At 44.2% G+C, this 13150-nt stretch overlaps 1 protein-coding gene across 1 annotated transcript in view; it reads left to right on the forward strand.

Annotated features, from left to right (window-relative positions):
* Positions 1 to 2915: 2915 nt before the first annotated feature.
* The window catches only part of LOC110509475 (neurobeachin), a 242844-nt gene continuing 232609 nt past the window's right edge, over positions 2916 to 13150 (forward strand). Inside the window, exon 1 of the mRNA XM_036967186.1 lies at positions 2916 to 3490. Within this exon, the coding sequence (XP_036823081.1) occupies positions 3224 to 3490 (267 nt within the window). The 5' untranslated portion in view covers positions 2916 to 3223. The remainder of the gene's footprint in view (positions 3491 to 13150) is intronic.

Below are 13150 nucleotides of genomic sequence, written 5' to 3' on the forward strand. Positions count from 1 at the left end.
GAGAACAGCCACTGAGGACAGCTCATGAAACTGTGGGTTTTGCACAACCGAAGAATTTCTGCACAAACTGTCAAAAACTGTCTCAGGGAAGCTCATCTTCATGCTCGTCTGATTCTGATTCCAGTTCAGCATCGTATCTTCAGTCACCATCGCCTTCGATGGCCATTGGCATGCTGGGAGAAGTGTGCTCTTCACGGATTCATCTTGGTTTCAACTGTACCGGGCAGATGGTAGACAGCTTGTATGGCGTTGTGTGGGCGAGCAGTTTGCTGATGTCAACATTGTGAACAGAGTGCCCCATGGTGGCGGTGGGGTTGTGGTGTAGGCAGGCATAAGCTCCGGACAACAAACACAATTGCTTTTTATTGATGGCAATTTGAATGCACAGAGATACCGTGAAAATGTCCCAGTTCTTCCATGGCCTGCATTACTCACCAGACATGTCACCCATTGAGCATGTTTGGGGTGCTCTGGATCGACGGTTACAGCAGTGTGTTCCAGTCCGCGCCAATATCCCAAAACTTCTCACAGCCATTTGAAGAGGAGTGGGACAACTTTCCACAGGCCACAATCAACAACCTGATCAACTCTATGTGAAGCAGATGTGACGTGCTTCATGAGGCAAATGGTGGGTCACACCAGATACTGACTGGTTTTATGATCCATGTCCCTACATATATTTTTTTAAAGGTATCTGTGACCAATAGAGACATATCTGTATTCCCAGTCATGTGAAATCCATAGATTAGGGCATAATGAATGTATTTCAATTGACTGATTTCCTCATATGAACTGTAACTCAGTAAAATCGTAGAAAATGTTGCGTGTTGCGATTCTATTTTTGTTCAGTATAGTAGAAAGCAGATTATTCTGTCGACGCTCCTATCGGTCCTAGACTATGGCGACGTCATCCACGGTATATGAACGTAGCTGCCACCTCATTACAGCCGTTACGTGCAGTTGATCATAGAGCACTGCTCTTTATTACGGGTGACGGTTTTAGTACTAATCACTGTATTCTCTACGAGGAAGACGGTTGGCCCTCTTTGATGTCATGTTGGTTGACGAATAGCTATGTTTTCATTTTACAAAAAGTCATTTTTACTTCTTCTATAGAAATAGGTACTGCCTCTCACTAAATAGTGGAAAGCAGATTATTCTGTCGACGCTCCTATCGGTCCTAGACTATAGCGACGTCATCCACGGTATATGAACGTAGCTGCCACCTCATTACAGCCGTTACGTGCAGTTGATCATAGCGCACTGCTCTTTATTACGGGTGACGGTTTTAGTGCTCATCACTGTATTCTCTACCAGGAAGACGGCCCTCTTTGATGTTGATGTTTATTTATAAAGCCCTGTTTACAAAAAGTCCCACTCGTATCTAACATCATTACTAAACCTTGTACTTATGAGTGACCACACCCGGTCTCAGGGATGGTTAACTCTGGATATTACTCTGGTCTCTACGGAGTTAAAATAAATCAGCGTTTAGTTTTCGATACACCTTATTTGTGGAACAATGTGTTCTTAAATGTGATGTTTTGGAGCCTCTAGGTCAATTCAGAAAGCTGATTGAAGACTTTATAACTGAGGAATGTGTTCTGGTGTCTCTAGGTCAATTCAGAAAGCTGATTGAAGACTTTATAACTGGGGAATGTGTTCTGGTGTCTCTAGGTCAATTCAGAAAGCTGATTGAAGACTTTATAACTGAGGAATGTGTTCTGGTGTCTCTAGGTCAATTCAGAAAGCTGATTGAAGACTTTATAACTGAGGAATGTGTTCTGGTGTCTCTAGGTCAATTCAGAAAGCTGATTGAAGACTTTATAACTGAGGAATGTGTTCTGGTGTCTCTAGGTCAATTCAGAAAGCTGATTGAAGACTTCATAACTGAGGAATGTGTTTTGGTGTCTCTAGGTCAACTTAGAAAGCTGATTGAAGACGTTATAACTGAGGAATGTGTTCTGGTGTCTCTAGGTCAATTCAGAAAGCTGATTGAAGACTTTATAACTGAGGAATGTGTTCTGGTGTCTCTAGGTCAATTTAGAAAGCTGATTGAAGACGTTATAACTGAGGAATGTGTTCTGGTGTCTCTAGGTCAATTCAGAAAGCTGATTGAAGACTTTATAACTGAGGAATGTGTTCTGGTGTCTCTAGGTCAATTTAGAAAGCTGATTGAAGACGTTATAACTGAGGAATGTGTTCTGGTGTCTCTAGGTCAAGAAGGTGTTTTTTTATGACCATTTCTTTCTTTCTGCTTGAATTTGTTTTTATATTTTGAAACGTGTATTTTCTATAAATTCTGTAATTCAGGGCGCATCTGTAAAATAGACCTTTTCCCGGATGAAAATAACTAATCTAATTTGCTGTTCACATAGACAGTCATGCTCCTGTCATAATGGACGGTGGTGGATCTTAAAGGGGCTTTTCCCCTTTAAGATCAAGTTCTATTTGGCCTGCAGTCAATATTTCCCCGTGTGATTACGACTGTCATAACATCGTCAAGAAAGAAAGCTCTCAAACATGTTTAGTTATTTATGACAGCTTTTGTTAATTTAGCCAACATTTTGTTTCCAAGGAGGAAACTGTCTTGAGACATAATAATCTAATTTACTATAAATCTATTGTAAAAAATAGATCTTATTAAATCATATCATCTTTAGTTAGGCCTACCCATCCTGTCCTACATATGCCTACATTTGACATGTTATTACACATGTAATGAGGCATTATAACGGTGCTTGAGACATTGGTCACGAAGGCGTTATAACGAGCTGTGCGAACTAAAAGGTTGCTGATGTAGCTATCTATGTAGGTACGCTCCAGCGACTCTCGCTGATCTTCCAGTGCGCAGGCGTGTCCAGCGCGCAGTGCCGCAGACAGGGGGCGTCAACATGGCGTACTGACGACGACTGCAGCCTGCCAGAGAGAGACGGGAGGCGAAACGAAGAAGAGGGTACCATTCTGCCGAGCGTCAAGATAACTTGTCTTTTATTTATGCATTGTTTCGCATCATCGGGAGAGTAGGGTGCGATTCGAAGAACAGGAGAGGAAAATTGACCCTTTCTTTTCAATATTCCTTAATATCCCCCCTTTCCCCCAGCCTCTCCGTAGTGTATTTGATGCAGCAGAAGGACTGACTGTTGAGAGCAGGTGTGTGTGTGTGAGAGAGAGACCCCAGCGGCCGCTCCTCTCTCCGTCCTCTCCAGTGTCCAAAGAGGAAATGTCGAGCGAGAAGCCGGGTTCTGCAACTCCACTTTCAGATCCAGACCGAGACCGAGCCGCTCATCCCCCGGGCCCCGGCCAGCCCCAGGTCGTTACGGGCGCTGGCTCTGCTCCCATCGGGGACAGGATGGTCTCTGGATCCGGCTCCATGGTGCTCCCGGCCGTGCCGATCAGGAATATCCAAATGAAATTCGCCGTACTGGTCGGCCTCATTCAGGTTGGCGAGGTTAGCAACCGGGACATCGTCGAAACGGTTCTCAACCTGGTAAGTAGAGAAACCGCAATTTTAGTCTAGGGTAGCATCACCGCTATTAACCTAGTCCTATAGCCTAGCATTGTCAGAGAGCTAGAATCGCTGCACTGTGTTGCGCTGCTGTAGCCTAGTCCTGTTATGTGTAGCAGCAGTAGAAGCTCCTGTTTTATTTACGACGCCGTTTTTAGGTTTTCCCCCCCATCCATCCGTGTTGTGGTGGCTAAGGCTTGCAGGATGATGTCATATGTTTGCTCAGTGGAAGGATTAAGGTTTTTTTTCTGTCATGCAGTGGAGATAATAAGGGTTATGGGGAACTAGATGATTATAAAAGCTGTAGAGAGAGAGAGAGAGAGAGAGAGACTGAGGGTAAAATGTGATTTGTAAAGTATTGAAGCTATACCAAGGGATGTAATGACCCTCGCTACGGATCGGAGGGTAACAGTTATTCGGCCATTATTGACTACACGGTCAGTCACTCACTCTCTGTTAAGGCTAGGCTATTCATTTATAGCTATGGCGACACTCGGAAATATGTGGCCGGAATACCTTCGCTCAGTGGTCGAGATTGGTGCGTGTGTGACTTGTGTGTGTGTGTGTGTGTGTGTACATATCCCGTTTTAGACCACAAATAAAAACATGTAGCCATTCACTTGACCCCAACGTGATACAACATTGATACATCAGCAGCTAGTGAATTTGTTAGGCTGCAACACACACACACACACACACACACACACTCTCTCTCTCTCTCTCTCTCTCTCTCGCTCTCTCTCTTTATCACCCTCACACACGCACACGCCAAATCGTTACATTGTTTCTGCCCCTTGCACGGCACTCGCTGTATTGGAACAATGCTTCATATTCCTCGCCAACAGTGGAAGAAAAGCGTTAATTGTATATTGGTTTTGGGCCAGAACTCTGTGCAGCCTGCAGCGTCTGCGTTGTTTACCACCGGATGGAACAAAGGCATTGTGCTATGCATTGTTGTCGCCATATGTAGCCTACAGCTATCCCCCTACAGCTAGCCTCCTACAGCTAGCCTCCTACAGCTAACCTCCTACAGCTAGCTTCCTACAGCTAGCCTCCTACAGCTAGCCTCCTACAGCTAACCTCCTACAGCTAGCCTCCTACAGCTAGCCTCCTACAGCTAGCCTCCTACAGCTAACCCCCCACAGCTAACCCCCTACAGCTAGCCTCCTGCAGCTAGCCTCCTACAGCTAGCCTCCTACAGCTAACCTCCTACAGCTAGCCTCCTACAGCTAGCCTCCTACAGCTAGCCTCCTACAGCTAACCTCCTACAGCTAGCCTCCTACAGCTAGCCTCCTACAGCTAGCCTCCTACAGCTAACCCCCCACAGCTAACCCCCTACAGCTAGCCTCCTGCAGCTAGCCTCCTGCAGCTAGCCTCCTACAGCTAACCCCCTACAGCTAGCCTCCTACAGCTAACCCCCTACAGCTAGCCTCCTACAGCTAACCTCCTACAGCTAGCCTCCTACAGCTAACCCCCTACAGCTATCCCCCTACAGCTATCCCCCTACAGCTAACCTCCTACAGCTAACCCCCTACAGCTAGCCTCCTACAGCTAACCCCCTACAGCTAGCCTCCTTCAGCTAACCCCCTACAGCTAACCCCCTACAGCTAGCCCCCTACAGCTAACCCCCTACAGCTAGCCTCCTACAGCTAACCCCCTACATTTAGCCTCCTACAGCTAGCCTCCTACAGCTAACCCCCTACAGCTAGCCTCCTACAGCTAACCCCCTACAGCTAGCCTCCTACAGCTAGCCTATGAGTGTCTCAGAAACTTTAAATTGTATATATATATATATATATATATATATATATATATATATATATAGGCATATGCCAATCCAATAGGCTAGGTTCTCCTGTTTCTTTGTAGTTTAGCTATGTGCTAAACTATAGAAGATGCCTGCCTGCCTTTAGCCCAGTACCCTATCGTTATGTCTGAATATCACGTAGCGATGCTTTGGTCTGGTCTAGTGAGTCTAGGAGGAGGGATTTAAACCTGGCTGCCGGATGCACAAACGGGGACTTTCGTTATGATACAGACCCACTTTTAATGCACATCACAGATGCACTAATGTGCAATAGCCTAGGGATATGGTGTGTGTGTGTGTGTCAAGAGACTAAGGAGCTTAGGCTACAGTTACACACTGTGATTTGTTTTGAAAGGGGCCTAGGTCTGTATATCTCAACAACGTGGTTTAATACAGATGAGGTTAAATGCTAAATGCTTAACTCCTATGATAAGGCGAATAGGCTAAATGCTTATGATAAGTTAAATCATTAGAGAATTTCTATTCGCTAATTGTGGGGCAGTATGGGTGAATAGCCTAAGCCCATTTCTACCCCTGTTGTGATGTTGTGATATTTGTGTAGCAAGGTCCAAGTCTTGTAGTTATTATTGACTTGAGGAGGACTGATGCTTCGCTGGCTCCCTACTCGTCTCCCTCCTCTTCCTCCTCTCATCCCCTCCTTCTCCTCCCTGTTTTCTGTCAGATATAGGAGATTTAGGAGAAGTTTTCATCCTCAACCTCAAACCGACGTGCTAATAGGCTATATCTATCGGATGCTGCTGCGTCCTGCACAATTAATTTGACCATTTACCATAGCCTGTAATGGAATAAGGGGATGATAAGGAGATGATAAGGAGATGGTAAGGAGATGATAAGGAGATGATAAGGAGATGATAAGGAGATGGTAAGGGGATGATAAGGAGATGATACGGAGATGATAAGGAGATGATAAGGAGATGATAAGGAGATGATGCGGAGATGATACGGAGATGATAAGGAGATGGTAAGGAGATGATAAGGAGATGATAAGGAGATGATACGGAGATGATAAGGAGATGGTAAGGAGATGATAAGGAGATGATAAGGAGATGATACGGAGATGATAAGGAGATGATAAGGAGATGATACGGAGATGATAAGGAGATGGTAAGGAGATGATAAGGAGATGATAAGGAGATGGTAAGGAGATGATAAGGAGATGATAAGGAGATGATAAGGAGATGATAAGGAGATGGTAAGGAGATGATAAGGAGATGATAAGGAGATGGTAAGGAGATGATAAGGAGTGGGTAAGGGGAGGAGAAAAAAGAGGATGGGGAGAGATGGTAAGGAGATGATAAGGAGATGATAAGGAGATGGTAAGGGGATGATAAGGAGATGATAAGGAGATGATACGGAGATGATAAGGAGATGATAAGGAGATGATAAGGAGATGATAAGGAGATGATACGGAGATGATACGGAGATGATAAGGAGATGGTAAGGAGATGATAAGGAGATGATAAGGAGATGATACGGAGATGATAAGGAGATGGTAAGGAGATGATAAGGAGATGATAAGGAGATGATACGGAGATGATAAGGAGATGATAAGGAGATGATACGGAGATGATAAGGAGATGGTAAGGAGATGATAAGGAGATGATAAGGAGATGGTAAGGAGATGATAAGGAGATGATAAGGAGATGATAAGGAGATGGTAAGGAGATGATAAGGAGATGATAAGGAGATGATAAGGAGTGGGTAAGGGGAGGAGAAAAAAGAGGATGGGGAGAGATGGTAAGGAGATGATAAGGAGATGGTAAGGAGATGATAAGGAGATGGTAAGGAGATGATAAGGAGATGATAAGGAGATGGTAAGGAGATGATAAGGAGATGATAAGGAGATGGTAAGGAGATGATAAGGAGTGGGTAAGGGGAGGAGGAAAAAAAAGGATGGAGAGAGATGGTAAGGAGATGATAAGGAGATGGTAAGGAGATGATAAGGAGATGGTAAGGAGATGATAAGGAGATGATAAGGAGATGATAAGGAGATGATAAGGAGATGATAAGGAGATGATAAGGAGTGGGTAAGGGGAGGAGGAAAAAAAAGGATGGAGAGAGATGGTAAGGAGATGATAAGGAGATGGTAAGGAGATGATAAGGAGATGGTAAGGAGATGATAAGGAGATGGTAAGGAGATGGTAAGGAGATGATAAGGAGATGGTAAGGAGATGATAAGGAGATGATAAGGAGATGATAAGGAGATGATAAGGAGTGGGTAAGGGGAGGAGGGAAAAAGAGGATGGGGAGAGATGGTCTGGCCTGCAGGCAGCATGCAAGTGGACAGCGTCATGCATTTAAAAGCAGGTAGTGGAGGAGAGGAGCGGGGGATGAGAGAATGAGGGGTGGGGGAGGAGGAGGATGCTGCAGTGTCAGGGAGACAGAGAGGCAGCCAGCCAGAGAAGCAGCCAGCCAGAGAGGCAGCTAGCCAGAGAGGCAGCCAGCCAGCCAGAGAGGCAGCTAGCCAGAGAGGCAGCCAGCTAGAGAGGCAGCTAGCCAGAGAGGCAGCCAGCTAGAGAGGCAGAGGCAAGCCAGACAGCCAGAGAGGCAGCCAGAGAGGCAGAGCGGCAGGGTACTGGATAGATGGATAGATGGATTGATGATAGATGGATAGATGATAGGCGTTAGATGATATGTGATAGATGATAGATGATAGATGGATAGATGATAGGTGGATAGATGGATAGATGATAGATAGATGATAGATAGGTGATAGATGATAGGTGGATAGCCGATAGGTGATAGATGGATAGATGATAGGTGATAGATTGATAGGTGATAGATGGATAGATAATAGGTGATAGATGATAGGTAATAGATAGGTGATAGATGGATAGATGATAGGTGATAGATGATAGGTGATTGAAGGATAGATGATAGATAGGTGATAGATGGATAGATGATAGATAGGTGATAGATGATAGGTGATAGATGATAGATAGGTGATAGATGATAGGTGATAGATGACAGGCGATAGATGATAGGTAATAGATAGATGGATAGATAGATGGATAGATGATAGGTGATAGATGATAGGTGATAGATGGATAGATGATAGATGATAGATAGGTGATAGATGGATAGATGATAGATAGGTGATAGATGATAGATGATAGGTGAAAGGGGATAGATGGATAGATGATAGATAGCTGATAGATGATAGGTGATAGATGACAGGCGATAGATGATAGATGGATAGATGGATAGATGATAGATGGATAGATGATAGATGGATAGATGGATAGATGATAGATAGGGAGAAAAGCAAACTGGGTTTTAGATCAGTATTAAAGGGCAACATCAGAGAGAGATAGAGAGAGAGAGCACAAACACCAACCAGCTTATTGGGATGAACAGAGCACTAGAGACCAATCCTCCAGCCTCTCTCCATATCCCCATTGTCCTTGGCGGGCAGTAGTGTCTGAATCTGAAATACGATAGCCTTAATTGAAAGAGCTGGTGGTCTGAGAGCCAGGGTAGGGACGGTGGCAGTGGTTTGTTGGCCCAACACAGTCCTGTGTGGCTGGGATAGCTACTCAATTATTCAGCCAGGTCGTTCAGTGGAGAACCGCAGAGAGGGATTCACACACCACACGAGTATTGATGGAAGGATAGATGGGCAGATGGAGGGATGGAAGGATAGATTGGCAGATGGAGGGATGGAAAGATAGATGGGCAGATGGAGGGATGGAAGGATAGATGGGCAGATGGAGGGATGGAAGGATAGATGGGCAGATGGAGGGATGGAAGGATAGATGGGCAGATGGTGGGTTGGAAGGATGGTGGGATAGAAGGATGAATGGAGGGATGGAGGGAGGGTTGGCTAGAGGGATGGATAGAGGTATGGTGGGATGGAAGGATGGTGGGATAGAGGGATGTAGGGATAGAAGGATGACTGGAGGGATGGAGGGAGGGTTGGATAGAGGGATGGATAGAGGGATGGTGGGGTTAAAGAGGGATGGGGAGATTATTGGATGAAGGGATAGAGGGATAGAAACACTGCCGTATAGAATAGAAGGTGGTTGTTTTTCCAAACATAATAATCAGAGTGAGTAAAAGCAAATCTGACACAGACGACTTGGTTCAATTTTAAACCATGGAGTTGTTTTTAATGGTTTTGCCCCCTGTCAACAAACGCTGATAAAGTTACCCTTTAATAGCTCAGTGCATTACTTTGAGTGCTTTAGTTTGCTTATCTTATACATGGGCCAGGGTAATGGCTAGGTTGCCACAGTTAGCCTTAGCTCAATGCATTAGTTTGAATGCTTTAGTTAGCTTAGCTTAACTAGTTCTGGGGTTAGGGTGTGGATTTTGGATTTAGGTGCTGTTCCCCCTGTTTCACTCACTCTAAATTCTTCCCATAATCCAGGGGTTCCTAAACTTTTTGGGCCCACGACCACGTGTTGATATCTGAAAATCCTCGCGACCCCAACCATGTACTGTAAAACGTAGTTAAGAGCCAATGTTAACTTTTATGTGGGTCTATGGCAGTCAGATGCCAGTATTTCTGATTGTCTTCTCACTAATGAGATGGGTTTGCTCAAAGTCAGGGGGGGGGGGGGGGGTTGACAGCGTGCAGCTCATCTCATCAGCGTGCAGCTCATCTCTGCAGTCACATCCAACCTGGATCGATATTTGGTTTTAATGCAGACGAAAGCACTAATGGTGCTTTCAAGACAACTTGGAACTTGTAAAAATATGAATCATCACGTCAGTGATCTTCAGGCCAGAGAGTTGGAGCTCTATAACAAGGCCAGAGTTCCTGAGTTGGAGTTGGATGACCGTTGAAAACTATTTTTTCCAGTCGGAGATCGTTTCTTTCCAGACTTCTCACCTGTCTTGAACGCACTGAAGTCGGAGATTTTCCCAGTTCCCAGTTAATGCTCAGAGGGAGACGACCGGCTGTTTCCTTAGATACAGGAACCAAAACTCCTCCGTAGTGACCCGGGAATGCATTCGGTCACATGACAGCTCGATCAGTTGTTCGGCACAGCCGAGGGAAGGTTCGCTTTTGAAGTAATAATTTCCTCTGAATCCACTGATTCGTTCCTCATCTATACAATGTTTGTGTATTTCCTCTGAATCCACTGATTCGTTCCTCATCTATAGAATGTTTGTGTATTTCCTCTGAATCCACTGATTCGTTCCTCATCTATAGAATGTTTGTGTATTTCCTCTGAATCCACTGATTCGGTCCCTCATCTATACAATGTTTGTGTATTTCCTCTGAATCCACTGATTCGTTCCTCATCTATAGAATGTTTGTGTATTTCCTCTGAATCCACTGATTCGTTCCTCATCTATAGAATGTTTGTGTATTTCCTCTGAATCCACTGATTCGTTCCTCATCTATAGAATGTTCGTGTATTTCCTCTGAATCCACTGATTCGTTCCTCATCTATAGAATGTTTTTGTGTATTTCCTCTGAATCCACTGATTCGTTCCTCATCTATACAATGTTTGTGTATTTCCTCTGAATCCACTGATTCGTTCCTCATCTATAGAATGTTCGTGTATTTCCTCTGAATCCACTGATTCGTTCCTCATCTATAGAATGTTTTTGTGTATTTCCTCTGAATCCACTGATTCGTTCCTCATCTATACAATGTTTGTGTATTTCCTCTGAATCCACTGATTCGTTCCTCATCTATAGAATGTTTGTGTATTTCCTCTGAATCCACTGATTCGTTCCTCATCTATAGAATGTTTGTGTATTTCCTCTGAATCCACTGATTCGTTCCTCATCTATAGAATGTTCGTGTATTTCCTCTGAATCCACTGATTCGTTCCTCATCTATAGAATGTTTTTGTGTATTTCCTCTGAATCCACTGATTCGTTCCTCATCTATACAATGTTTGTGTATTTCCTCTGAATCCACTGATTCGTTCCTCATCTATAGAATGTTCGTGTATTTCCTCTGAATCCACTGATTCGTTCCTCATCTATAGAATGTTTTTGTGTATTTCCTCTGAATCCACTGATTCGTTCCTCATCTATACAATGTTTTTGTGTATTTCCCCTGCATGTGTTCAGTTCGTTCAGTTCCCCAGATATGTCTGTTACGTCGGCAAGGAGACACGTTTTATGTTCGTTTCACAGACAGTTAACGAAGTCTGTTTTTCATATCCATTGCGAATGACAACGCTTTTCCTCTCTCTCAAAATGTGAAAATTCTTTCCACACCGTGGATAACCACCAAGGCCTTGGTGTGAAATAGAGCGTCGTCATGCTCTGATCTCATGTCTCCACATTGTTTTGTGAACAGGCGTGAGCACAATGGATGTGGTTTGATGTAGTTTACAAAATGGAAGTTACCTGCCACGGTATATCTCAGACTATCAGAGGGAGACACAGTCATAACCAGAGTGCAGAGGCCTGCCCTCCGTCCCACCATAGATGGAGCCCCAGCTGTGCAAAAGCCCACCATTTTATCCCATGAAATCTGTTTTTCATCAATATAGCCACACAGCACACTGACCATCCCATGTGACATTTTATGCTCGGTAATCGTGAGACAGAACAACATGTCCTCGTGACTAACATTCCCCGACACGTAGCAAACAAAAGTCAACGCATCTCAGCCCTCACACCTAACGTCCATTCGGAGAGCATGAACTGGGAAGTTTTGACTCGTTAGGGGTTGCGACCCCTAGTTTGGGAACCACTGCTTTATGGTGTAGATACCTAGACCCTCTAATCTGAAAGACCTGTTGGTGTAGATATCTAGACCCTCTAATCTGAAAGACCTGTTGGTGTAGATATCTAGACCCTCTAATCTGAAAGACCTGTTGGTGTAGATATCTAGACCCTCTAATCTGAAAGACCTGTTGGTGTAGATATCTAGACCCTCTAATCTGAAAGACCTGTTGGTGTAGATACCTAGACCCTCTAATCGGAAAGACCTGTTGGTGTAGATACCTAGACCCTCTAATCTGAAAGACCTGTTGGTGTAGATATCTAGACCCTCTAATCTGAAATGCCTGTTGGTGTAGATACCTAGACCCTCTAATCTGAAAGACCTGTTGGTGTAGATATCTAGACCCTCTAATCTGAAAGACCTGTTGGTGTAGATACCTAGACCCTCTAATCTGAAAGACCTGTTGGTGTAGATATATAGACCCTCTAATCTGAAATGCCTGTTGGTGTAGATATCTAGACCCTCTAATCTGAAAGACCTGTTGGTGTAGATATCTAGACCCTCTAATCTGAAATGCCTGTTGGTGTAGATATCTAGACCCTCTAATCTGAAAGACCTGTTGGTGTAGATATCTAGACCCTCTAATCTGAAAGACCTGTTGGTGTAGATATCTAGACCCTCTAATCTGAAAGACCTGTTGGTGTAGATACCTAGACCCTCTAATCTGAAAGACCTGTTGGTGTAGATACCTAGACCCTCTAATCTGAAAGACCTGTTGGTGTAGATATCTAGACCCTCTAATCTGAAATGCCTGTTGGTGTAGATACCTAGACCCTCTAATCTGAAAGACCTGTTGGTGTAGATATCTAGACCCTCTAATCTGAAAGACCTGTTGGTGTAGATACCTAGACCCTCTAATCTGAAAGACCTGTTGGTGTAGATATCTAGACCCTCTAATCTGAAATGCCTGTTGGTGTAGATATCTAGACCCTCTAATCTGAAAGACCTGTTGGTGTAGATATCTAGACCCTCTAATCTGAAATGCCTGTTGGTGTAGATATCTAGACCCTCTAATCTGAAAGACCTGTTGGTGTAGATATCTAGACCCTCTAATCTGAAAGACCTGTTGGTGTAGATACCTAGACCCTCTAATCTGAAAGACCTGTTGGGAATGAA

The sequence above is a fragment of the Oncorhynchus mykiss genome, chromosome Y, assembly GCF_013265735.2.
Source record: "Oncorhynchus mykiss isolate Arlee chromosome Y, USDA_OmykA_1.1, whole genome shotgun sequence".
Lineage (NCBI taxonomy): Eukaryota > Metazoa > Chordata > Actinopteri > Salmoniformes > Salmonidae > Oncorhynchus > Oncorhynchus mykiss.